The 25,828-nt window shown below is 48.6% G+C and overlaps 1 protein-coding gene across 4 annotated transcripts in view; it reads left to right on the top strand.

The window, feature by feature from the left end:
- The window catches only part of RNF4 (ring finger protein 4), a 40,613-nt gene extending 15,062 nt beyond the window's left edge, over positions 1–25,551 (top strand). Inside the window, exons 2-8 of one of the 4 annotated variants that reach the window (XR_003795569.1) lie at positions 4,329–4,490; positions 8,066–8,180; positions 10,246–10,325; positions 21,528–21,537; positions 21,860–22,171; positions 22,727–22,775; positions 23,348–23,389. Coding sequence is in view for 3 of the 4 variants with exons in the window: in XM_029235089.1 (XP_029090922.1) it covers positions 4,482–4,490; positions 8,066–8,180; positions 10,246–10,325; positions 21,528–21,537; positions 21,860–22,112; positions 22,727–22,775; positions 23,348–23,497 (666 nt within the window). In the remaining variant the exon portion in view is untranslated. Of the gene's footprint in view, positions 1–4,328; positions 4,491–8,065; positions 8,181–10,245; positions 10,326–21,527; positions 21,538–21,859; positions 22,172–22,726 lie in introns of all 4 variants that reach the window. The other 3 variants (XM_029235091.1, XM_029235089.1, XM_029235090.1) reach the window with 3 other exon arrangements.
- The last annotated feature ends 277 nt before the right edge of the window (positions 25,552–25,828 follow it).

The raw sequence follows: 25,828 nt of genomic DNA, 5'->3' as shown, positions 1-25,828 counted from the left end.
GACTTGATTTGTGACCCAAGACATGATCTATCCTGGAGAATGTTCCGTGCGCACTTGAGAAGAAAGTGTAATCTGCTATTTTCGGATGGAATGTCCTATAAATATCGATTAAATCTATCTGGTCTGTTGTGTCATTTAAAGCTTGTGTTTCCTTATTAATTTTCTGTTTGGGTAATCTGTCCATTGGTGTAAGTGAGGTGTTAGGGTCCCCCACTATTATTGTGTTACTGTTGATTTCCTCTTTTATAGCTGTTAGCAGTTGCCTTATGTATTGAGGTGCTCCTATGTTGGGTGCATATGTGTTTATAATTGTTATGTCTTCTTGGATTGATTCCTTCATCATTATGTAGTGTCTTTCCTTGTTTCTTGTAACATTCTTTATTTTAAAGTCTGTTTTATCTGATATGAGTATTGCTACTCCAGCTTTGTTGTGATTTCCATTTGCATGGAATATCTTTTTCCATCCCCTCACTTTCAGTCTGTCTGTGTCCCTAGGTCTGAAGTGGGTCTCTTGTAGACAGCATATATTTGGGTCTTGTTTTTGTATCCATTCAGCGAGCCTGTGTCTTTTGGTTGGAGCATTTAATCCATTCACGTTTAGGGTAATTATTGCTAGGTATGTTCCTATTACCATTTTCTTAATTGTTATGGGTTTGCTTGTGTAGGTCCTTTTCTTCTCGTTTGTTTCCCACTTAGAGAAGTTCCTTTAGCATTTGTTGTAGAGCTGGTTTGGTGGTACTGAATTCTCTTAGCTTTTTTTTTTTTTGCGGTACGCGGGCCTCTCACTGTTGTGGCCTCTCCCGTTGCGGAGCACAGGCTCCGGACGCGCAGGCTCAGCGGCCATGGCTCACGGGCCTAGCCGCTCCGTGGCATGTGGGATCTTCCCGGACCAGGGCACGAACCCATGTCCCCTGCATTGGCAGGCCGACTCTTAACCACTGCACCACCAGGGAAGCCCTCTCTTAGCTTTTACTTGTCTGTAAAGCTTTGATTTCTCCATTGAATCTGAATGAGATCCTTGCCTGGTAGAGTAATCTTGGTTGTAGATTCTTCCCTTTTATCACTTTAAATACGTCATGCCCCTCCCTTCTGGCTTGTAGAGTTTCTTCTGAGAAATCAGCTCTTAACCTTATGGGAGTTCCCTTGTATGTTACTTGTTGTTTTTCCCTTGTTGCTTTCAATAATTTTTCTTTGTCTTTATTTTTTGTCAGTTTGATTGCTATGTGTCTCGGCATGTTTTTCCTTGGGTTTATCCTGTCTGAGACTCTCTGAGTTTCCTGGACTTGGGTGGCTACTTCCTTTCCCATGTTAGGGAAGTTTTCAACTATAATCTCTTCAAATATTTTCTCAGGTCCTTTCTCTCTCTTCTCCTTCTGGGACCCCTATACTGTGAATGTTGTGTTTAATGTTGTCCCAGAGGTCTCTTAGGCTGTCTTCATTTCTTTTCATTCTTTTTTCTTTATTCTGTTCCACAGCAGTGAATTCCACCATTCTGTTTTCCAGGTCACTTATCCGTTCTTCTGCCTCAGTTATTCTGTGATTGATTCCTTGTAGTGTATTTTTCATTTTAGTTATTGTATTGTCCATCTCTTGTTTGTTTGGTCTTTAATTCTTCTAGGTCTTTGTTAAACATTTCTTGCATCTTCTCGATCTTTGCCTCCATGCTTTTTCTGAGATCCTGGATCATTTTCACTATCATTATACTGAATTCTTTTTCTGGAAGATTGCGTATCTCCACTTCATTTAGTTGTTTTTGTGGGGTTTTATCTTGTTCCTTAATCTGGTGCATAGCCCTCTGCCTTTTCGTCTTGTCTATCTTCCTGTGAATGAGGTTTTTGTTCCACAGGCTGCAGGATTGTAGTTTTTGTTGCTTCTGCTGTCTGCCCTCTGCTGGATGAGGCTATCTGGGCAGCCCCATTAATGTGTCTTCTCCTGGCCAACCTCCTCTGGCCTCTCCTTGTCCTCCTGGTTTCTTTTGCACCTGGCTCATATGCCCCAGTTACCACAGCTGAGCTGCCTGCCAGCAGCCACCCCCAGATAGGAGCTGGTGGCTGGATTTATTCATCGCTGTATTCCGGGGAAGGAGCCATACTGATAGGTGAATGAGGTGGGGAGATGTGCAGCCCTGGGTTCTTTTTTAAAGCTGGATTGGGTGCAGTGTTGCACAGCACTTTAGGGCTTGAGCAAAGGGGTGGAGCTGTTCAGTGGGTGGTACATTTGGAGAGACTGCAAGGCTGGTGCTGGCAGAACAAGTCAGTGATACCCACCCACAGTCCTTGAGCCTTTAAAACTGTGCACACTGGTCCAAGTGCTCTTTGCATTGACTCCTGTAATCCTCACACACCCATTGAGGTGGGTGCTGTCTTGTTCTATAGATAAGGAAGTAAGGCACAGAGAAGTTCAGTGTTCCGCCTGAGGTCACAAGTAGGGGTTATGGAAGGCTGACCCCTATCCAAGTTGTCTGGCTCTGGAGCAGCGCTCTAACTGTAAGGCCAGCATGCCCTCACAGGCAGTGCTTAGGAGTTAGGACGTGATGGGGAACCAGGGAAAGGCTGTGGGGGTCGGCTCTGTGTTTTAGAGAGACGCGTTGGCAGTAGGGTAGAAGGATACCAGGAGATGGGCAGTCGTTTGGAGGAGGTAGCGGCACTGGAGATGAGAAGAAAGATGAGTTTGAGAGTGGTCCTGCATTAATTTCGCTCAGATACGACTAGTTCTCCCCAGCTGCAAGGCCATTGTCCTAGGCCATCGGCTTCCCGTGCTGTAGCCTCTGGAGCAGAACCGTCAGAATTGCCTAGGAGTGCAGAGTTTTGAGCCCCATCCCAGACCTGCTGAATCAGAATCTAGTTTAACAAGCCCTCCAGGTGAGCCTGACGTCCAAGCCACTATTGCCCAGGACCAGGTGACCAGAGCCTTCTCCTTGCTTTGCCTCTGCTCTGGTCCCTCAGCCTTGCCCTGAGCTCAGGCCCTCCCCCACTGGAAACCCTACTACACGGGTTACACCCTGACTCCTGGCTTCACGTTTTTGCTTCTCATTTGCTGCTCTATCCACTACATCCCTGAACACTGATTTATCGTGGTTAGTTGTCACCTTCCAGTGGGCCCTGAGTGAATGCAAGGGCCTCTCATTCTCCGGTAGCCTCCGCATCTGCTGCCTTCTCTGCTCTTCCTGGAAGCTGCTTGGCTTCCCAGTTCACAGTTTCTAGGTTTTTGTCTACTCGTGTTGCCAGTGACAGAAGTCTCAGCTGGGCACACAGGGTGGATCAGGGTTGGTGGCTCTCATCTGCTCCCCTAAATTATCAGCTCCTCCAGAGAGCAACAGTTCCCAGTCATTGGGAAGAGGCAGAGGCTCTGGGCTCTGGGCTGGCCTAGGAAGCTCTGTTCCTTCCTGGTTGCTAGGTGTTGGTGAGGTCACGTGTAAGCAGTTCTGATTCTCTGGTCTTTTCCCAGAAGCTAGTACAGGACTGTGCAGGAGGGTTTTTTTTGTTTTGGTTTTGTTTGTTTGTTTGTTTTGTGGGGTGGAGGGGTTTCCATTTGTTTATTGATCTTCTCCTCATTACTCCAGAGAGGATTCAAGATGGGAGGGGGCTTCAGCATCACCCACCCTCCCAGTTGGCAGGGATCCTCAGAGCATGTGCAGTAAGGCACGGTCACTGTATCCTGGGAAGCTATGAACTGAAGGCTGTGAGCTCTGGGTCCCCAGCCTCGCACGGTCAGAGTAATGGCACGGTAGCTGCTTTCCTAAGCCTGAGTGAGGCAAGCCGCATCTGCACAGATTGTGCGAGAGGGTTCAGGATTTCTCCTTTCTTAACTGAGAGACCAGGGGTCTGTCCCCTCTGCCTGCTCCCCCAGTGGGTCACAGAACATCACCATTCTGGCTGCCTGGGTTTAACCAGAGCGAATCATGCAATGACCAGCAGCTGGCTGGGGCCCTGCCATTTGCACTGTCTCCTAGCACAGCCTGGTGGGGCGGGGGTGGGCACAAGCTTGGACAAAGGCCAGAGCCTATCTTTCAACTGGGCCTCACAGGGGCAAGTCCAGACAGGCAGGGAGGGGGCCATGGGCTGAGGAGAATCTGTGGGGGTTTCAACGGCCAGAAAGGAGGGCAAGAGGTGGCATAATGTTTCCAACTGCAGGCTTTGGGGTCAGGTAGTCCTGTATTTTACAAGAATGCTTACTTCCTAAGAAGAACATGGATTAAGGACATAAATTGCATTAAGTGTTCAGCAAAGCACGCAGCTGACAGAAAGGACCAGTAAATGATTGAACTGAGCTTTGCTGTCGATGATGCAGGGGGCAGCATTTATCAACTTGATCATCTTGTTTTTCAGGGCTTGAAGATACTGGAAGTCTATTTGGCTACAAATTCCTATGCTAGCCAGAGGATGAGTAATGAGCAGGCATGAGAGGTTGAGGCATTCAGCTTCTCTGCAAATCTTGGTATAGATCACCTTCTTCTCTATAGGTTGGAACCACAGAGCACAATGAGTACGGTGAGTTTTGTAAGTTCATGAATTTTATTTTTTCAGGCTAAACAATTACTTCATCCCTTGTGTACCTTAATGAGAGTACCATAAAGGTGTTTCTAAGTAACCCTAGTTCTTACAGGAGTGTGTACAGGACCTTCTGGTAGTTACACCAACCTGCTTGTCTTAGGTCAGAGTCCAGTGTTTTAGGTGGTGCCCTAAAGACAGAAGGCTGAGGATGGTTGAGGGTTTTGAAGTTTTATACCTCCAGAGCAGCTGTCAGTGTCCCAGAAATATTAGGGCTCTGGTTTATTTAATTATTTACAGCCCAATCTTCCGTTTTTCCTTCTATTTCTTTTCCCTGTGTAGTTCTTGGTCCGATGTGAGCATCGGTAGCGGTAATAATCCTTGGTGAGTTTTCTTAGGGTCAGTGACCAAAGTTGGTAAGTCATTGTAACTCCTGTTTAGAGCTTTTATCAGACTGCAGGGGCAGCTCTGGTTTGGTGTAACCCAGATGTCACCTGGAGCCCCTTGAGTCCGGAGAGTGCCTGAAGGTCCCCCTCCCCACGTTACTCCCTACTAACAGGGCTGCTCATATGATCTAAACTCAAAACAGCTGTTTTCTGAGATAATGCATTCACATCAGGTGGACCAGATGTGAAACTCATACTCTTTTTCCAGGTTCCAGAAGTGCTGTGAATGGTGTTGGGTGGGGGGTGCAGGATAAGGCTGAAAAAACGGTTCCCAGGGTGAAAAAAACCGTGGTAGAAATCCTGTAGACTCTGTTCACCGACCCCCACCCCCTCCCCTTGGCCCATCCCTTCTGACCACTCCTGGCCCCCACTGTGTTCCAGACCCACTGTTGACATTCATACACAAAAGGGCCTTTGTTTCGCTGGAGCTATCTTTTTAAAGGGCAGATGACCTCCCATCTTGGTCCCATATCTGCAGGTTGCCACCACAGTTCACCTTAGGGAAACCTCCTAAGCCTGGGCACCTCACCTCTGAAGCCCACGCTCTGCCCAGGCAGGATCTGAACAGACTGAGCAGTGTAGCCTCTTATAAGAGTGTGTGAAGAATTTGGTTAAAATTTCCTCAGAGTGGTGTGAATAACTTGTGTGGTGGTGATTGGATGGTCGGTTTTAACTGGAAGCTGTGAGGGAGGGCTCTGCTATTAAAAAGCAGGAGAGCGTGACAAGAATAATAGGAAGGCAGAGGGGGTGAAGTCTTTTCCCATATTCTAGGGTTTCTTGAGCCTGGCTCTGTGCTAACAGCCACCTCCTCCCTGCCCTCGGGGAGTGCAGGTGGAAGAGGAGGTGGAGTGGGGGTTCTGGAGGCTTGGGGGGGGTCATGAGATGGTCAGCCAGAGGGCATGAGGAACGTCCTCGTGGTGGAGCTCACAGTGAGTAGGTTCCTGAAAGCTGTGTAAGAACTGGCTGAGTGAAGAAGGGAAGGGATGGGTCATCCAGGCTGGGAAGGGTGCCAGGTGAAGGGCAGGGAGAGGCTGAAAAAGCAGCCAGGAAAGGACTGCTGTTGGTGGGGGTGGGGGTGAGTGCTGGCAGGACACATTACTACAGTGACCACGACGGGGCTTTTAGGCTTCAGCACCTGGACTTTGGCCAGGACCTGTGACTGCTTCTTAACCTCCCTCAGTGGAAAAGCTGCACAGGTAGGGGCATGAAGGGTTCTGTTTAGCAGTGTCTGCTAAGACAGATTTGGTCCTTTTCAGAGGATGGAAGATACAAGGGCAACTTCAAAGAGAATGGGGTAAAAGTTAAGGAGCCCTAAGTAACCTGGTAGCTGCTGGGGAAACTCATATAAACACCAGGTAGTGGACTCAGGCCTGGGTGCCAGCTCCCTGGAGGGACAGAGCAGCTCCTCACTGGACCGTTCGGAACAGCTGCTGTCTCTTGCCTCTGGGACTTCCTGGGGATGCTTCCCTGTTCCTTAGATCCGTGAGAGTTGCTCAACCCAGCTACATTTCTGAAACTTCTCAAGCTGCCATTTGATAAGAGAGTCAGAACACAAACGGAATCAGGCTTCTCTCTGTTGCCAGAGAGTTGGGCTGGGTGATGGATGTTCCTGAGTCTTGTGCAAATCTCATGGACACTTGCCTGTCCTCCAGCATTTCCAGGGATAGGATGCCTAGTAAGGCGTATAAGGAACTAGGGTAGTAATGCTATCTTCTGACAGCACTCAGTACTGTACATATGGTATGTCGCCTCATCCTTAGGAGAGCTCTGCGAGTCTGGTATTGGTGAGGAAGTTCAGACTTAGTAGTGAAGTAACTGCCCCACATCGCCCAGTGTGAAGCAGAGCAGGCCCGGTGCCAGTGAGGAGTGGGACAGGTCAGGGGAGAGAAGAAGCACCCAAACGCAGGGAGCCAGGTTTGGGTGGGGCCGTACAGGGTGGGAGTGATGAGGCTGCGGGTCACTTGGGAGGTTCTGTCTCTTGAGGAAGATGGCAGGGGGCGGGTTCTCAACTTGTCTTTCAGGACCAGCCAGGCCCCAGCCAGGCCAGAAATGCTGGAGCGTATTGGTAAACCAGCTCAAGGGCGTGAAAGAAAGGCTGGTTCAGGGGGTCTGGGCTGCAGATAGGCTGATGAACAGCTCAGACCTTCCAGAGGCATGTGTCTCGGGCAGCCCCTGGGAGCAGCCTTTTAAAGACTTTGGTTCTTAGAGTGCCTACTGTACAGCGCAGGGAACCCTACTCAGCACTGTGTAATGGTCCTTATGGGTATATGTATATGTGTAACTAACGCACTTTGCTGTATAGCCGAAACTGCACAACATTGTAAATCAACTACAGTGAAAAACTTCTTTAAAAAGTTCTCATCACAAGAAAAAAAAAATAAAACTTTGGTTCTTGGAGCTGTGGCGGGTGATTATTAGGGTGTAAACTACAACTTGATAGTATCCTAAAAAGTTAGAGGCCAGAAACCTTTCCCAAAGAAAGACCCACTTTTCACAGTGAATAGAAACTTGGAAACTGAAGGGCTTTGGGCTGAAAAACAGAAGGGGCTCAGTAAGGCCAAATACAAATCCAAGGAAAATAGGTCTGTAACTTTTGGTTAAAAGAAGGGGTTTCTGGCCAAATCCCAACCTGGACCAGAGGCTTCCATAGAGTTATGTGTCATGTACTTTAGACAGACCAATAGTCTTTATAACGGAAATTTTACTTTATAGAATTTGTATTCACTATATGTTCTGGATGATTTCACTCTATAAACATTCAGTGTTCTAGAATCTCAAGTTTTGAAAGGACCCCGACCTCAGGTCTGCTCACTGGCCTCCTATTCTTCTTCTTCTTTTTTTAATTTTTTTAATTTTTTTTTGCGGTACGCGGGCCTCTCACTGTCGTGGCCTCTCCCGTTGCGGAGCACAGGCTCTGGACGCGCAGGCTCAGCCGCTCCGCGGCACGTGCGATCTTCCCGGACCGGGGCACGAACCCGTGTCCCCTGCATCGGCAGGCGGACTCTCAGCCACTGTGCCACCAGGGAAGCTCCTATTCTTCTTAATGCGTTGATCTGTTTATTCTTCTGGCTGAAATCTTACTGGTCAGGAGTTTATGTAACTGTTTCTTTTTCCCCCCGATACCCTCAGAGAAAGCGTCGTGGAGGAACAGTAAATTCTAGACAAGCCCAGAAGCGAACTCGAGAAGCATCCTCCCCCCCTGAGATGGCCCTGGAGGCAGAACCCATAGAACTTGTGGAAAGCGGTAAGATTGCCAGTGACACTGGGCATGAGTGAGCACATATGCCCAACATGCCACCTACCAGCCACGGGCCTTGTGCAAGTTACACAACCTGTAACTCAGCCTTAAGTTTCCTCATCTGAAACGGGGGATAATGCTGTGCATACATATGCAGTAGCTGCTGTGTGGAGTTATCGTAGCACTGAAATGAGTCAACGACACAGGACACTTAGACCAGTGCTTGTCACGTAACACTACACGAGGTTTAGCTTATATCAGTGTATTTATAAGACCTACAGTCTCAGACTCGCCTACCGTTCGCAACTTAAAAAAGCTAAGGTGAGCGAGAGCTGCCCCCTTGGTTGCCCTGAGACTCCACAGGTTTAGAAACGGCCACTCAGCTGGGCTCACCGTCCAGCCTTTCAGGGGTGTGCAGCATGGAGTGGAGACTGCCGTGGGTCCACCTTTTCTCTTTGAAACTGTGCCTCAACTTACTTGGCCTCGGGAAGTACTCAGCTTTCTTCCTCTCTCCTCCATTAAGACAAAAAATTGCCCCAACAGGCAGACTTGTTGGCAGAGCTGGGTGTGTTGGGAGTTTGGTGCAGACAGAGGCCAGATTGGCTTTTCCCCCTTCTTCCTGCCTCAGGGGAGTGGCAGATGGCCTGAAAAAAGTGCCTCAGCTCTGCATGTAGTAAGATTGTTTTTATAATTATGATGCCTGAAAACTGACATTTGAAGAGAAGCAAGCAGCTTGTCTATAGATTTCATGGGCCCTTCAGGGGAGTGAAGTTCTCTGTATTGTCTCTGTGGTCTCTGAGCTTCACTTCTAACATAAATTCACAGCCCTGGGCCATCCTCCCCTCCACCCCAAAGCTGATGCCCTGGTGTCTGAATTCTGCCACCCTGCAGGAGAGGCAGGTGCAGGAGGCTCCTCATTTGGGACCCTGAACCCACAAGTGGAATCTCCAACCTGGCCAAGATCCACTGCAGCACTGCTCGTCCTCAGTCAGTCTTACACCTGTGTGCAGGGCTGTATGCACAAGCTGCCCGTTGGAATACCGTTTTTATTTGTAGGAGCCAAAAATTGTGTCCATCAGAAAGAGAGCGGTTCTGTAAATTATGGTATATCCATATATGGACTATTCTTTAAAAAGAATGAAGTCATTTTGTATAAATTACGTTGGACGGCTTTGATGTATTGTGGTTTTTATTCCTGTGAAACTTTTTAATACATGAGAACAAAACAAGTTTGAATATGGTAAATGTATTGCAAGTCACTTTCCCTGAGTATTAAACAAACATTATTTCTAAAAGTTCTTCCCTCTTACTTTTTAATGTTAATAATAATAGAAACAAACATGGTTGTAAGTCTTGTTTCAGTTTATATAAATGGAAGTTGTACTCTGCCCCTCTTTTCTGCCTGCTGGATGTAAGCGCTGGTGACCGTTTGGCACGTGCCTTTCCCCCCTTGTCCTGTGGTCAGGTAGACAGTGCGCTGTCCTCTAGGGCTCAAAGGCAAGTTGCAGAACAGGCTCAACCCATCTGGGTGGGTTGGGGTTCTAGGGGACCAGTAATAAACGCTTGTTGTCCACCCAAGTGGGAAGCACTTTAGAGCCAAATGGAGTTTAAAACGTAACTGATGAAGGTGCAGAGCTAAGCATGACCGGAGGTCTGAGGGGAGCAGAGGTTTCAGACAGATCCATCCCAAAGCCCAAGCTGAGCATGCTTGGTCCCTTCCCCAGATGTGCACCCCCTATCCCACCTCAGGTAAGTCGCTGCCTCTCCCCTGTGAATGAGCTGAGCAGGTGCGGGGCACAGAGGCCTAGCTGTGTGGCAGTGTGAGGACACGGGGAGAGGTGTGCGTGTGCACAGACACACACAGGATGGTGTATTTGTAAAGCCCATACCCTGTTACTCACAGCAGAATTCTGGAAGAGTATTCATTGCCTGTCAGCCCGTTACTTCTGTACTTCAGGGATTTTAGTTTGGTATAAGACTGTGCTCTGTTTGTAATCATATTAATAATGAAACTTAGAGCAGTAGTCCTTTACTTTCCTCCTAAAGCTTGTTAAAATGCTTTATTTTGAAGCTGGAGATGAAATAGTGGACCTCACCTGTGAATCTTTAGAGCCTGTGGTCGTCGACCTGACTCACAGCGACTCTGTCGTGGTAAGTGCTGGAGCGTGAGGATTGCCCTTTCTTGGCTGTGGGCCCCTGGCCTGCACGTCTGAAGGCCTTGGTCACAGGCTACAGCTTGGGCTAAAGAAGGCATGCTTTCAGTGACTGGTGCTCAAGATGGAAAATGTTTCAGGAAAATCATTTGTTGCGACTTTATTGCTGAAATTAATCACATTGGTAAATCCGTGCGACCCTGTCCTTTCCATAGCTGGCCATAAAGGCTTTTGGGGAGAACTCTGAGGCCCGATCTCTCGTTGGTCCCCGATTCTACGCTTAACACCAGCTGTGTGACCTTGGGCAAGTTACTTAGCCTCATTCACTTTGTCCATAAAATGGGGATAATGCCATCCATGTCAATAGAGTGTTGTGAGGATTAAAAGAGATCCTGTATGTGAGTGCCTGGCACCTAACGTGGTGCCCAGTAAAGCTGAGTAAATGTGAGTTTACACCCTCGCGGCTGGTGGGAATGGGGATATTTGCTCAGCACTGCCAGTGGGAAATCTCTCGAGTCCCAGAAGCAGCTGCCTCGGAGGATGCAGGCCCCCCGCATTGCCACCTGATGCCTTGGTTGTGTCATGCCTCCAGGGAGGGTGGCACCTGGGAGGCTGCTTGTGCCCCCTCCCACAGGGAGCATGCCTGCCCCTGTGCGGCCCTCAGGAAGGAGACCTGGTCTGGTCAGGGGACGTGTGGAGAAGTGTTTCTGGCAGCCTGGCTCCACAGGTCAGGGGCGCATAGCTGTGTGTGGGTCTGGGAGTCTGGTCAGCCCACAGACCCACATCCTGAGGACACACTGGCCTCTTGGGATGCTTCTGCAGTGCCTTTTGATGCCGTGTGCAGATGTGTGGAGTGGAGGTGGTGACACCCTGGACGGTCTTGGGCCAGTAGGGGGCAGGTGCTGCTGAGGGCTGCGGTTTGGTGGGGCGAGTGGGGTTGCTAGGAGCTGAGTCTTCCCCTTGGCCTTGGGGCTGTCCTGGCTGTGATTAGAACCGTAGACTAGGGTTGCACTGAGAAGCTTCAAGACTTTAAAAGGAGAAAAGAGCGAGGACAGGGAACTGTCTTGACAAATTAAGAGATTTAGACTCTGGTCAGTCTGAAACTGCTGGGCTGTCCTGTGGTGTGTCCTTCCCTCTCATTCCTCCCCTCCCCCCATCCCAAAGGCGAGGCAGCTGCCCTTGCTGCGTCATCAGACCGTCCCCAGCAGATTTTGGATGAATGCTCAGGGGAGACCGTGGCCCCCAAACAGGAGGCAGTAATTTCCCTGGAGACCAGTCGGAACTTTCTGAGATAAGCCTGAGCAGGTTTAGGGCCTGATTAGTGTGATAGCTAAGGCAGGGGTCCCCAACCCCCGGGCCGCAGACCGGTACTGGGCCGCGGCCTGTTAGGAACCAGACCGCAGAGCTGGAGGTGAGCAGCCAGCGAGCAAAGCTTCATCTGGGGCTCCCCATCGCTTGCATCACCACCTGAACCTGCCACCTGCCACCCGCCACCCCGCCACTGGTGCGCAGAAAAATTGTCTTCCACAAAACCGGTCCCTGGTTCCAAAAAGGCTGGGACTGCTGTTCTAAGGTACACACATATTGGGTTGGCTGAAAAGTTCGTTCCGGATTTTCCGTGACATCTTATGGGAAAGTACCCGAATGAACTTTTTAGCCAAGCCCACACATACAGCTTTGCTGCTGCTCCCTGCGGGCACCCGCAGGTTCTGGAAAGGGAGCTTGATTTGGTGCCATGGCTGGAGCCTCAGCCCAGTTACCGATTAACACTTGAACGTGCTGCTTAATTTCTCCAGTATTCAGTGTCCACCTGCAGCGTGCCAGGCCCTGGGAGATGGCCGGGATTCTGCTCACAAGACTGCATTTTCTGCCCTCAAGGAGACAAGGATTGGCTTCTGCTGGGTGCCAGACCCACGTCATCATGTCCCCTTTTACGCCTTGGTTTTGTTTTGATGGCCAGTCTGCCCTCCCTACATGGGCTTCTTTTCTGAGCTTTCCAGCCTTCTTCCTGTTTCTCTGGGTGTGGAGAGTCATTGAGAGACACCAGGATGGGAATGCTAGAGTTGGGGGAGCTGCCCTGGGAGTGGGTGGATAGCCAGGGGCAGGTGGATAGGTGAAGGGGAGGCTAACTTGAGAAGGAGTCCTCGCTTCTCGTCCCAGAGGCACTGGCCAGTTTGGTCGGAGGACCTACCTTCCCATGGCCTCAGTGGCCCCAGACATGGAATAATTGTTTTGGACTTAATAGCACCCCTTATTCTAATCATCCTTCATTCTTTATTGGTGTTTAATAAATCCAAATGCCAGTTTTAAAATTTACAGTGAGAAGTATACCTGAGACTGAAATTCTCACTCTCTAAAGCAGATCTAATTGGAAAACCTAATAGTATTATTAGCTTATCAAGGAGCATCTATTAGAGGAATTACAAGTTTAGGGTTACCTCAGGCCCCGCCTACAGGAGAGTATGAAATGAATAAATATATCGTTTCCCAAATTGGGGTAATCTTACCAGTTCGGCCAGAATGCAGGGGGACAGGCTTAAGTGTACCACTTGAATATCACCTGGGAGTAGCTCTGCATCTTTTACATCCCAGGATCCAGGGACAACGTTAGAACTCTTGTGAACCCTCTTAAGACTGGATGAGAAATTACACAGGCTGTGTTTTTCTAACTCTAAGGAATCCTAAACCCCTGATGAATTAGGAGAAGTCTTAAAAAGCTGTAAGGTGCAATGAGACCTTGTACATCTCTGCTTTAATATTTTCCCTCAAAATTTAACTTATTTTTGGCATTGCGTACCCAGAAAAGGCCGTCACTGCTGGGTCCTAGGGTATGTATATCTTTGATTGTCACTAGATAGTGACAAGCTGTTTTCCAGAGAGGATGTACCAGTTTACGCTCCCACCAGTGTTGGAGGTTCTTGTTCTTCCACATCTCACTGCCACTGTAACCTTTAGCCAGTCTGGTGTTGTCTAGAGTATCCCACGTTGTTTTAATGTGTGTTTTCCCATCAGTGGTGGGGTTGAGCATCTTTTCACGTTTAGTGGTGTTTCATTTTCCTCTTTGGCGAATTGCCTGTTGCAATCTTTTTTTTTTTTTAAACACTTGAGTCTTTTTTTCTACTCATTTTTCTGTGTGATTGTCGACCTTGCCTCATTTTTTAGGAATTCTTTATAAGTTCTAAATATGAGCCTGCCATTAGTTGTGTTTTGAATCTGCTACTCAGAGGCTTGTCTTTTCTCTTTTTGGTTTATGTACAGAGGTTCTTAATTTTAATACAGTTCAACTTATCAATTTGTTGATGAAAATCCCATACCATAAAAATGTGTTCCTCTACTCCAAAAGTTTTACTGTTTTGCGTTTCACATTTAGGTCTGTAATCTATATGAGTTTTGTGTATGTTTTTTTTTTTTTAATTTGTTTTATTTATTTTTGGCTGCATTGGATCTTCGTTGCGGTGCGCGGGCTTCTCATTGCAGTGACTTCTCTTGTTGCAGAGCACGGGCTGTAGGCACGCGGGCTTCAGTAGTTGTGGCTCGCGGGCTCTAGAGCGCAGGCTCAGTAGTCGTGGCACATGGGCTTAGTTGCTCTGCGGCATGTGGGATCTTCCCAGACCAGGGCTGGAACCCGTGTCCCCTGCATTGGCAGGCAGATTCTTAACCACTGCGCCACCAGGAAAGCCCTTTGTTTATGGATTTATAATATTCCCTGGAGTGATTTTGCAAGTCTTTTGTTAGAAGATTTATTTCTAGGTACATAGTATTTTAGGATGCTATAAAAAAAATGGTGTTTAAAATTTTCACTTTTTTGTTTTTATTGCTAATATAAAGAAATGCAATTGGTTTTTCTTTTTTTTAGTACAACAGTTCTTAATCTGTAAATCTTTTTTTTTTAATTTATTTTTATTTATTTATTTTTGGCTGCATTGGGTCTTTGTTGCTGTGTGCGGGCTTTCTCTGCAGTGAGCGGGGGCTACTCTTGTTGCGGTGCGCGGGCTTCTCATTGAGGCGGCTTCTCTTGTTGCAGAGCACAGGCTATAGGTGTGCAGGCTTCAGTAGTTGTGGCCCGCGGGCTCAGTAGTTGCGGCTTGCGGCCTCTAGAGTGCAGGCTCAGTAGTTGTGGCACACGGGCTTAGGTGCTCCGCAGCATGTTGGATCTTCCCAGACCAGGGCTCGAACCCATGTCTCCTGCACTGGCAGGTGGATTTTTAACTGCTGCGCCACCAGGGAAGCCTTTAATCTGTAAATCTTTGAATTTCTGTGTACACAGAACAAGTTTTGGTTCTTCTCTATTTCCCTTTTTTTTTCCCTTGGCCTTAACACACTGGCTAGAAAATTCAACACTGGCTGAATAAAAATGGTGACAGTCATTGACATTCTTGTTTCATTCTAAATCTGAAAGAGTCTTTTCAGAGTTCCACCATTAAATAAGACTTCTGCTGTAAGTTTTTTCGATTTGTTTATATCCTTTACCAGAGTGGAAAAGTTTCTCTGTTTCTTGTTTGGCTATAAGTTTCATCTTGAATCAATGTCGAAATTTAACAATTTCATCTAATGTTGCTTTTTCCCCTGCTTCTAGTGTTAAACCACTTAAGCATTGTGGTCATGGCATTATCTTTTTATGTTGCTAGATTTGGTTTGCTAATGTTTCATATATAATTTTGCCTCTGTTTTTATGTGTAAGATTGGTGGTCTGTAATTTTTCCTTATAGAGTTCTGTTATCAGCATATTGGTATCTTTACAAAGTGAGTTGGACACCTTTTTTTCCGTTCCACAGAAGATTTTGTAAGATTGGACTATTTCTTCCATGAATGTTTGTTAGAACTTGACAGTGAAGTACATAACCTAGAGTTTTAATAGGGTTTGGTAATTACATTTTTTAGGAATTTGTTGATTTCATCTAAAGTTTTCACTTTTATTTGCATAAATTTGTTCATAATGTCTTATGTTCTGTGGAATCTATAGTGATGTCTCCTTTTTCATTTCTGATACTGGTTATTTGTGTTTTCTATTTTTTTAGATTAGTATCACCAGAGCTTTATTAGATCTTTCAAAGAACCAACTTTTAGCTTTGTGGATCCTTTCTCTTGTAAGTTTTTCATTCATTGATTATTCCTTTCTTTGTTTGAGTTTATTTTGCTGTTTTTCTAATTTTCATCATTTCTTTTCCAATAAATGCATTAAAGATTATACTGTCTTTAGCTATATCTTACAAATTATGTTACTGGTACTTTACATTTAATTCAACATATTTATCAAATTTATATTTTTTAACTTCCAAATATATGGGTACTTTCTTTTTGTTATCGATTGCTTGCAGTATTGGTCAGAAAATAAAATCCTGTATGTCAGTTCTTTGATACTTACTGGGTCTTGCTTTAAGCCTGGCTTGCCCCCGATGGCTGGCCTTCACTAGATAACCTGCCCCCATGGTTCCTGCCTGGGCTTTGGTTTCTCTGTGGGGCTTTCAAAAGTAGGCTTCAATTTTTTAAGAATCCTCTGTGCTTTTTTTTCCCTCTGGGTTACTGTATTCCCTATACTGTTGACCGAATTCTTCTCTTTTTTTGATACCTCTTTATTTAAAAATATGTATGTTTTATCTTGTTTTTGGTTGTTTTCAGTGGAAAAATGGATGGAAATACCAGCCTGCCATTTATTGGAAGTCTCTGCTTGTTTTCCATCCTTCTGCTCTCTTTCTTTTTTTATTATTTTAATTTATTTATTTTTGGCTGTGTTGGGTCTTCGTTGCTGTGCATGGGCATTCTCTAGTTGTGGCGAGCGGGGGCTACTCTTTATTGCGTTGCATGGGCTTCTTATTGTGGTGGCTTCTCTTGTTGCAGAGCACAGGCTATAGGTGTGCAGGCTTCGGTAGTTCCAGCACGTGGGCTCAGTAGTTGTGGCACACGGGCTTAGTCGCTCCGCGGCACGTGGGATCTTCCTGGACCAGGGCTCAAACCCGTGTCCCCTGCATTGGCAGGCGGATTCCTAACCACTGCACCACCAGGGAAGTCCAGAGTTCTTGATTTGTTGCGATTCGGCTGCTGGGTGGAGGGAATACCAGTGATAGTATCTCACCTCCATCAGCTAGGAGGTGGCTCCGGGTCACCGGAAGTCATGGAGCTTGGAGGCCAGGCTGTGGTGCCATTCTTTTCTGCCCTTTGGGCAAGAAGCCTCATCTCTGAGCTGTTCTTCCATTGAACATGGATGGGGACAGAGTCATCACCAGTGAAGGAGGCTCTCTGGCCACCGTGTATTCATTTACCTAGTAGTTAAGTATGGAGCACCTGCCATTGTGCCAGCAGCATCCTGGGCCTTGGGACTTTCCTGGGGGCTCAGTGTTCAGGTCCGGCCTCGGCGTGGCACTGCCAAGAGGCAAGCTGGGTCTGGCTCACAAGAGCCTGTGGAGACCTGGTTGCCACATTCTGGTGGCCTGGGACCCAGGGGCGTCACATTCCTTCCAGGTGCATCCACACCTGGTCAGTGGTCCTTCTTGGCAAAGGGCAGTAAAAGCAGTGTTGGAGTGGAGGAAAACTGGGGTCTTCCCTGCCCACAGCAGAATTTCCTTCTGCTCTTGGCTAACTTCAGAGCTCCCCTTATAGACTTCATATGGACAGCACCTTCTGCCAGCCCAAGCTTGTCTTCCAGTTCATGGTCTTGGTGATGAAGTTGACTGTCGCCAGTTTCATAGCCACACTTTCCAGCTTCTTCTGGGGGGAAGGGGAAGTGTCTTCAGTGGCTTCTCATCTACAAAATGAAGATCTTTATGCTCAGACCTTCTTCCTTCCTGTGATGGCCATTTGTATTTGGCAGGGTTGAGGTTGGAGAAACCGAATCCGCTCTAGTTATTCTGGAGCAGAAATGGATTTTAATACATGGGAGGGGGACTTCCCTGGTGGCAGTGGGCAGTGGTTAAAAATCCACCTGCCAGTGCAAGGGACACGGGTTTGATCCCTGGTCCGCAAAGAAAGCCGCGGGAACAACTAAGCCCGTGCGCCACAACTTCTGATCCTGCGCTGTAGAGCCCGCGAGCCACAGCTGCTGAGCCCGCGAGCCACAACTACTGAGCCTGTGTGCCACAACTACTGAAGCCTGCGTGCCTAGAGCCCGTGTTCCGCGACAAGAGAAGCTGCCGCAATGAGAAGCCCGCGCACGGCAACGGAGAGTAGCCCCTGCTCGCCGCAACTGGAGAAAGCCCGCACACAGCAATGAAGACCCAACACGGCCAAAAATAAATTAATTAATTTATTAATTAAAAAAATACACGGGAGGAGTGGCTTCCTGGTGTTGTAAAGGCTGGAGGAGCAGGTGTCTAGGAATAACTCCGGACATCTCAGCCTTGACGCACCATGGGATCTGCTACCTCTGCTCCAAGCAGAAGGATGGGAGGGGGCAGCTACCACCTGTACTAATCTCTTTGGGCTCAAGGAAATGCTACTGTGTCTTCTTGCTTGGGAGGACAGACCTGGGCTTTGGACATTGCAGCCTCGGCCACGACTGCCTCTTGATCCCCGCATCTGTGTTCACCTACAGCAGCTGAAATTGTCCTCCACCCTTCTGCCCTCCAAATAGCATGAGTGTATCTCACTGAGGGAATTTAGTTCGTGTCTAGAATCCCCACTGCAAGGGAGTTGGAATAGAGTTGAGCTTCCCATCTCTGCGGGGCAGGATGGTGTGCCAGAAAGGGTCAGCCTCTGTGCCCCTGAACACGGGGGCAGCCAAGGAGAGGTGGCAGCAGGGCTTTCAACAGCAATCCTGAGAGCTCTCCTGAAGTAGCTGATCACACACACAAGCGAGAGGGAAAAGGGGTGCTTCTGGTGATGGTATAGACAGACAGGTAGTAGCTTAGTGAGAGAGCTGACTAGACAGGTTTGAAACTGTTGCAGAAAAGAATCTTAACAAGTTCTGAGTACAGGCACACCTTGGAGATGGTGGGCTCAGTTCCAGACCACCATAGTAAAGTGAGTAAAGCAAGACACAACAAACCTTTGCGTTTCTCAGTGCATGTAAAAAAGTTGTTTGTGCTATATTGCAGTCTATTAAGTGTGCAATCGCACATCATGACAATTTGCCTTCCTTAATTTTTTTTATTTATTTATTTATTTTTTTTGCGGTACGCGGGCCTCTCACTGCTGTGGCCTCTCCCGTTCCGGAGCACAGGCTCCGGGCGCGCAGGCTCAGCGGCCGTGGCTCACGGGCCCAGCCGCTCTGCGGCATGTGGGATCCTCCCGGACCGGGGCACGAACCCGCGTCCCCTGCATCGGCAGGCGGACTCCCAACCACTGTGCCACCAGGGAAGCCCTTGCCTTCCTTAATTTAAAAGTACTTTATTGCTAAGTGCTAACCATCATCTGAGCCTTCAGCAGGTTGTAATCTCTTTGCAGGTGGAGGGGTCTGGCCTCGGTGTTGATGCTGCTGCCTGATCAGGGCGGTGGCTGCTGAAGGCTGGGGGCCCTGTGAGAATTTCTTAAAAGAAGACAACGACAAAGTTTGCTGTATTAATCAACTCTTCCTTTCATGAACAGTTTCTCTGTAGCAGCAATGCTGTTTGACAGCATTTTACCCATAGCAGAATTTCTTTCAAACCCTGCTGCTGCTTTATCAACTAAGTTTATGTGGTATTCTAATTCTTTTCTGTTATTTCAACAATCTTCACAGCATCTTCACCAGGAGTAGCTTCCATCTCAAGAAACCACTTTCTCATCCGTATGAAGCAACTCCTCATCTGTTCACGTTTTACTTTGAGATTACAGCAGTTCAGTCACATCTTCAGGCTCCACTTCTAATTCTAGTTCTCTTGCTTTTTCCACCACATATGCAGTTTCTTCCTCCACTGAAGTCTTGAATCCCTCAAAGTCATCTGATAGGGTTGGAATCAACTTCTTCCAGATTCCTCACCCATGAAATCACAAATGTTCTTAATGGCATCTAGAACGGTGAACCCCTTCCAGAAGGTTTTTAGTTTACTTTGCCTGGATCCATGAGAGAAATTACTGTCTATGGCAGCTATCCTTACAAAATATATTTATTAAATTATAAGACTTGAAAGTTGAAATGACTCCTTGATCCATGGGCTGCAGGATGGGTGCTGTGTTAGCAGGCCTGGAAACATCACTGATCTCATTGTCCGTCTCCATCAGAGCTCTTGGCTGACCAGGTGCACTGTCAGTGAGCAGTAATATTGTGAAAGAAATCTTTTTTTCTGAGCAGTATGTCTCAGTAGTTTAAAATATTCAGTAAACGATTCTGTGAACAGATGTGCTGTCATCCAGGCTTTGTTGTTTCATTTGTAGAGCACAGGCTGAGTAGATTGAGCACCATTCTTAAGGGCTCTAGGACTTTTGGAATGGTAAATGAGCACTGGCCTCAACTTAAAGTCACCAGCTAAGGAGAGAGTCAGCCTGTCCTTTGAAGCTTTGAAGCCAGGCACTGACTGCCCCTCTCTAGCTGTGAAGGTCCTAGATGGTATCTTCTTCCAATAGCGGCTCTTGTCTGCATTGAAAATCTGTTGTTCAGTGTAGCCACCTTCATTAATGATCTTAGCTGGATCTTTTGGATAACTTGCTGCAGCTTCTACACCAGCACTTGCTGCCTTACCTTTGCAATATGGTGTTATGGAGACGGTTTTTTTCCTTCAGCCTCATGAGCCAACCTCTGCTGGCTTCAGACTTCTCTTCTGCAGCTTCCTCACCTCTCTCAGCCTTCACAGAATTGAAGAGAGTTAGGGCCTTTCTCTGAGTAGGCTTCAGCTTAAGAGAATGTTGTGGCTGGTTTGATCTTCTATCCAGACCACTCGAACTTTCTACACATCAGCAATAAGGCTGTTTCACTTTCTTATCATTGTGTGTTCACTGGAGTAGCACTTCAGTTTCCTTCAAGAGCTTTTCCTTTGCATTCACGACTGGGCTAACTGGCGCAAGAGGCCTGTCTCTAAGCCTGTCTCAGCTTGACATGCCTTCCTCAGTAACCTTAATCATTTCTAGGTTTTGATTTAAAGTGAGACGTGCAGCTCTTCCTTTCATTTGAAGACTTAGAGGTTATTGTAGGATATATATTTTTTAATATTTATTTATTCATTTATTTATTTGGCTGTGCTGGGTCTTAGTTGCGGCACGCGGGCTGTTTTAGTTGCGGCATGCAGGCTTTAGTTCCCTGACCAGGGATCGAACCCGGGCCCCCTGCTTTGGGAGGGCAGAGTCCCAACCACTAGACCACCAGGGAAGTCCCTATTGTAAGATTATTAATTGGCCTAATTTCAATATTGTTGTGTGTAGGGAGTAGGGAGGCTCAAAAAGAGGGAGGGAGTCATGAAAGAGTTGTTCTGTGGAGCAGTCAGAACACACATTTATCAATTAAGTTCATCACCTTGTATGGGTGAGGTTCACGGTGCCCAAAACAATTACAGTAGTAACATCAGAAATCACCGATCACATATAGCCATAGCGAATATAATAATGATGAACAAGTTTGACATATTGTGAGAATTACTGAAAAGTGACACAGACACGAAGTGAGCAAATGATGTTGGAAAAATGGTACCAATAGACTTGCTTGACACAGGGTTGCCACAAACCTTTAATTTGTAAGAAACGTGGTATCTGTGAAGCGCAGTAAAGCAAAGCATAGGTGTGCCTGTAGTCAGGCGATGGGCTTGTCAGGTTCTCACTAGCTCTTTCTGTAGGCCTCGAACACAGGATTGGATTGATCTCAGTCCTTGGTGTATGCTACTCTCCGTAGTCCCTGCGTGGCCTACTTCGGCTGTTTAATTATTTTTAATAAAGTATTAAGCACTGCAAACCCTTCTGCCATTAAAGGCTCCGTCTCCGGCGGTAGCCCACGTGGAGTGAAGACAAGGAGAACGAACGGGTGGAGCTGGTTGTGAGCTTCAGGCCGCTGGTGCCCTGTGGCATCGTTGTGATCTCACTTAGTTCTCACAGCAGCGAGGGGGCGCTGTTTTTCAGAAGAGGAAGTTGGCAGTTCCCGAGGGTATGGAACTTCCCCAGGTCACGCAGCTCCCAGAGACTCACTAAACACCTGCAGGCTGGGGCGCAGTGTGTCAGCTGCTGGGAGGCTTTGCTGCTCCTGAGGATTTTGCATTTGAAACAAATGCTTCAATTTTATTGTTTTAAGAGTTTAAAAGAATACAGAATATTTTATGTCAAATTAATTTGTGTATTTCTCTTTTGTTTTTCTCCTTTTTCAAAGATTGTTGAAGGTGAGTGGTTTCCTCTCCTTCCTTGGGTTTGGGTAGAGGACTGACGAGGGTGCGGCGGCAGGGCCTCGGGCCTTGCCAGCTCTGTAGGTGCGGGAACACTCCCGGGATGATGCTGCTCACGCCTGCAGTCAGTCCCCTTCCTGCTGAGGAGACGTCCCCCTGGGCATCTGCACGCAGCAGGGGTGGGGGCTTCTTCTCTTGGGCAGATGGGAGGGTGGTCTCCGTGCAGCTGGGACTGGCCTTTTCCCAGTCAGAAAGGAGGGTGGGTGGTGAGGGTGGTAGGACTGGGAGGCCCTGCCCTGAACGTGGGCTCACATCTCAGAAAGGAGGCGGCCAAGGAGGAACGGCAGGAGGCTGCGCCAGGAGCACGCCGACAGCTGTGTGCTGAGCAGTGATGACGAGGAGCTGCCCAGGGACAAGGACGTGTATGTGACCACCCACACCCCCAGAAATGCCCGGGAGGAGGCCGCTACCGGACTCAGGTACCAGCGTGCCCGCTGCTCTGCTGCTGCCGTGCTGGAGACAGGCTCTCTGCCGGGAAGCTTCTGGATCCGTGGGACCCCATCGTCCCTGGAGTGAGGATCCTCTTCCTTCCTCTCCATATTTCAGTGGAGAGGTTGGGGCAGGAAGCAGGGTATTAGAGACACTGACCTTCAGCCCTGGGCTCAAGGAGGGCTCGTTGTAGCATCTGGGTGGCAGGTGGATCTGGAGCTGGGCTCGGCTGTTCCCACTGTGACCAGGGTGTGCCAGGCACTGGCTGGGCGGGTGTGAATAGCTCCAGGCTGAAGGCAAAGCCCCGCCACCTGGGGTGGAGAACAGACCCAGCGGCCCCCGGCCTTCTGCAGCAGGACTCCTTGGAGGAAGGGGGTGCTAGGCGCAGCCCCTGCCCCAGACAGGGAGGCTGGAAGGGGAGGCTCTGAGGGAGCATAGGCCAGAGGTGCGGGGCAGGGACAGGGCGACTCCAGTTGCCTGTGCCTTCTCTTGCCCCCATCTCTTTCCTCCCCTTTCTCATAGCCTCCCCCACCCCCCATCGGGACAGCCGGCCATCTTATAAGTGTCCCGGGTGCCTGTGCTAAGGCAGGGTCAGAGGAGGCTCTTGTGAGGGGATGTGGGCTGCTTACATGAAGCCACTTAAGAGTAATTGATGTTTGCGTTTGCTGAGGAACTGACATGAGCACTGTGATTTTAGGCCCTCTGGTACTGTCAGTTGTCCCATCTGCATGGACGGGTACTCGGAGGTAAGCAAACTTAGCTGTGTCTTCCCTGATTCTGGTTCTCAAACTGCTTCAGTGAAAGAATTAGATGAGAGAGCACTCCTCACTGGGTGGGCTTTTGATGGCTCTGTTCTGCAGTCACGCTTGGGTTGGCACGTGGCTTGGCACGCCTCTGTGAGGGGGAGGGTGCCATCTTCTTGGGCCCTACAGCCTTGACTCTGGGCTGCCCTGTGCTTCAGCCCTGTGCACTCCCTACCTGGCCTGATTGGATGCTGCTAGTGTCCACTGTGGCCCCAGGCCCTAGGGCACTGCCCCACTGGGTGCCTGGGGGTTCGTCAGACCCCCTTGGGCTGTCGCTGCCAGAGACTGGCTGCTGCCTCTGCTCTCGGCTTCAGAGACACCGCTCATACTTGCCTGAGCCTACAGAGCAGCATCTTTAGTTCTTCAGACCATCTCCCTGCTCTTCCTGCTGCAGCCCTTGGCCCCCCCTCCTCTCATTTGGCATCTTAGAGACGGGCGGGAGTGGATTCTCTGGGGGCTCCCGCTGCTCTGGTACAAGGCCAGACATGAAGGCTGTTCTTTTTTATGTTTTCTAGATTGTGCAGAATGGACGTCTCATTGTTTCTACAGAATGTGGCCACGTCTTCTGTAGCCAGTGCCTCCGTGATTCCCTTAAGAATGCTAACACTTGCCCAACTTGCAGGAAAAAGATCAGCCACAAGCGGTACCACCCCATTTATATATGAAGTGCTGGGCTGCTCGGGAGACGGATGGACAGACAGAGCCTGACTGGGTTCTCTACGGCCTTAGGTGGGCTATCTGCCGCCAGTTTCTTGAGCTCAGAAAGACTATTTCAGAATCAGCATCTGTAATGTAAACTGCTCTCGTTTCCCACCCCGTCTTTGATCCTTTTGTTACCTCTAGTCTGATGCTGTGGAGCTGGGCCCAGGGCCCTCCCAGCCCAGGGTCTACATCTGCTCCTCTGGGTGGTCTGGTTCCAGGGAAGGAGAGAGGGAGTCAGGCCCGCTGGAATTGAGAATCGTGGTTCCAGCCTCTTTCCGGAACCTGCACGTTTGCCAAGAAGTTTTCCCCATCTGGAAAGTTTGCCCCACCTTCCTGCTGGCAGTGTGTCGAGGGCCGGCCCCGGTCGGAGAGCAAACAGGTCCACCCAGCTCTCCTGGGCACGCTACCTCCTCCCAGGCATCTGCCCACCACAGTGACCAAGCCAGACAAGGGTCCATCTGGCCTGAGGATCCCAGGTGCAAGCATGGCCCCGGAAAGACCAACCACTGGACTTCTTTTTCTTCCCTTGAGTTTCAGAGGTCACCCGTGATTCCATCTGCATTGATGTCGGGTTCCTGCAGATCACAAGGACCTCTGCAGGGCAATCCCCAGTTTTCTAAGAACGAAATGTGCAATAAAGCCTGTTCTTTGCCTACTTTTCAGCAGCCCAGGAGATGTAGCACTATTAGTGTCCTTCAGAGGCCTCATGTCGCCTACAGAGCAGTGCCTGTCTCGCCCCGTCTGGTTCACCACCTGTTCTCAGGAACCTTACCCATGCCCGAGTTCACCTGGTGCAGGCTGTGCAAGGTCAATGGGGCAGGCACGTCGTTGAGTATCCTCTCTTTTCTGATAAAAATCCATCCTTTGTTTACCACGTGCCCTCCGGTCCTCAGTTCCCACTGCCTCATGTCTACTCAAGCATAGACCCTGGGCGGTGGTGGCAGTAATTGTGGCCTTATTAGCCGCCCGTGTCCATGCTGTTGCCCAAGTCACAGCTGACCTGCGTTTCAAAGACCTCGGCTCTGCAGACTTGAGCTGGGCACCCCCCACCCCTGCAATTGACATTCATTTCCGAAGCTGCTCTTCTGGCCACTGGGCTCTGATCCTTTGGGCTTTGATTGCTCCTTAGGTTTTGGTTGGCAAAGTACGGTGGCCTCTCCTCCCCAGGGGCCCAGATAACACCCTCTGCTCGATTCCACGTGGGTAAAAGCCTCTGGTCTCAAGGAGGCAGAAGGTGGCCCGAGCTGACCTGAACTGCCCCCCCGCTGCACAGGGCTTGCCTCCACCTCTGTACCCCTCCTTCCTCCGAGGCCTTCAAGCCAAACCAACAGCCTTTTCGTGTGAAACATCTTCGAGGTGGAAAAGGGGCCGTCTCTGGCTTTGCTAGCAATAACTGACCTTCAGTTTCTCCTTCTGGAGGAGCAGGGACTCAGCACAGAATTCACTTTAAATGGGGCTGAAGGAGTATCCCTCCTCTATGTGAAAAGAATTGTTTCATTCTTCATTCTGACTTTTTAACTGTTGGGCTCACTTCCGGTTCGTTTGATGAAAGTACTGCTTTCTACTTGGAGTCGAGGAGGGCCGACATCAGTTGTCATCTGCGTGGTGTGCAGCGTGTCTGCCCTTCGATCGGACATCATTGCCATTAAGTTCCTTCTGGGCTTCACGGAATCTCTTTTCTTATGTTCTGACAATACCCGGACTTCAGGAGCCAAGACAACCGCAGCCAAAATTTCTCACGTTTTACGCTTAAGGACAAATGGTTGATCGTAAAAGTTGTATTCCTTCATACTAACTTAAGTTGGGAAAAAATGTTTAGTTTCTACTGTTCAGAAGTTGCAAAACAGGAAAAGGTTGATACGAAAAATCCTTTCCCTCCCTCCGTGTACATAGTTCAAATCTTCTTTGTTACACTTAAACTATATCCATGTATGTCAGTCTGTTTTGGACTCTCCTCTGCTAGTGTTACAGGCAGAAATAAACCAGTTTGAACCAGGTATCTCGTGTGTGCATTCATTTGCTCTTTTGGATCAGTATCACCCCCCACCCTTGCCCAAGGTGTGTGATCCTGTCTACCTCGTGTTTGTTTGGTGTATTTTGTGACAGTATGTGTGCAAGAAAGTTGCTTGGTCATCTGCTGACCCAGAAGTCAGCAAGTAAGAGGTCATCCTTGGAGCAGAGCCCCAAGTCCAGGCCCTGGAATCCCTAAACGAGCAGAATCTTAATCTCAGGCCTGAAGAAGCGAGGTTGGCTGTGGGCCGTCTGCTCAGTCTGGCCAGTGCCAGCTCAGGAGA

Source organism: Monodon monoceros, unplaced genomic scaffold (assembly GCF_005190385.1).
Source record: "Monodon monoceros isolate NGI ecotype Baffin Bay Population unplaced genomic scaffold, NGI_Narwhal_1 Super_Scaffold_20, whole genome shotgun sequence".
NCBI lineage: Eukaryota > Metazoa > Chordata > Mammalia > Artiodactyla > Monodontidae > Monodon > Monodon monoceros.
The sequence above is the reverse complement of the archived record's forward strand: the minus strand, read 5'-3'. Positions and strand labels throughout refer to the sequence as shown.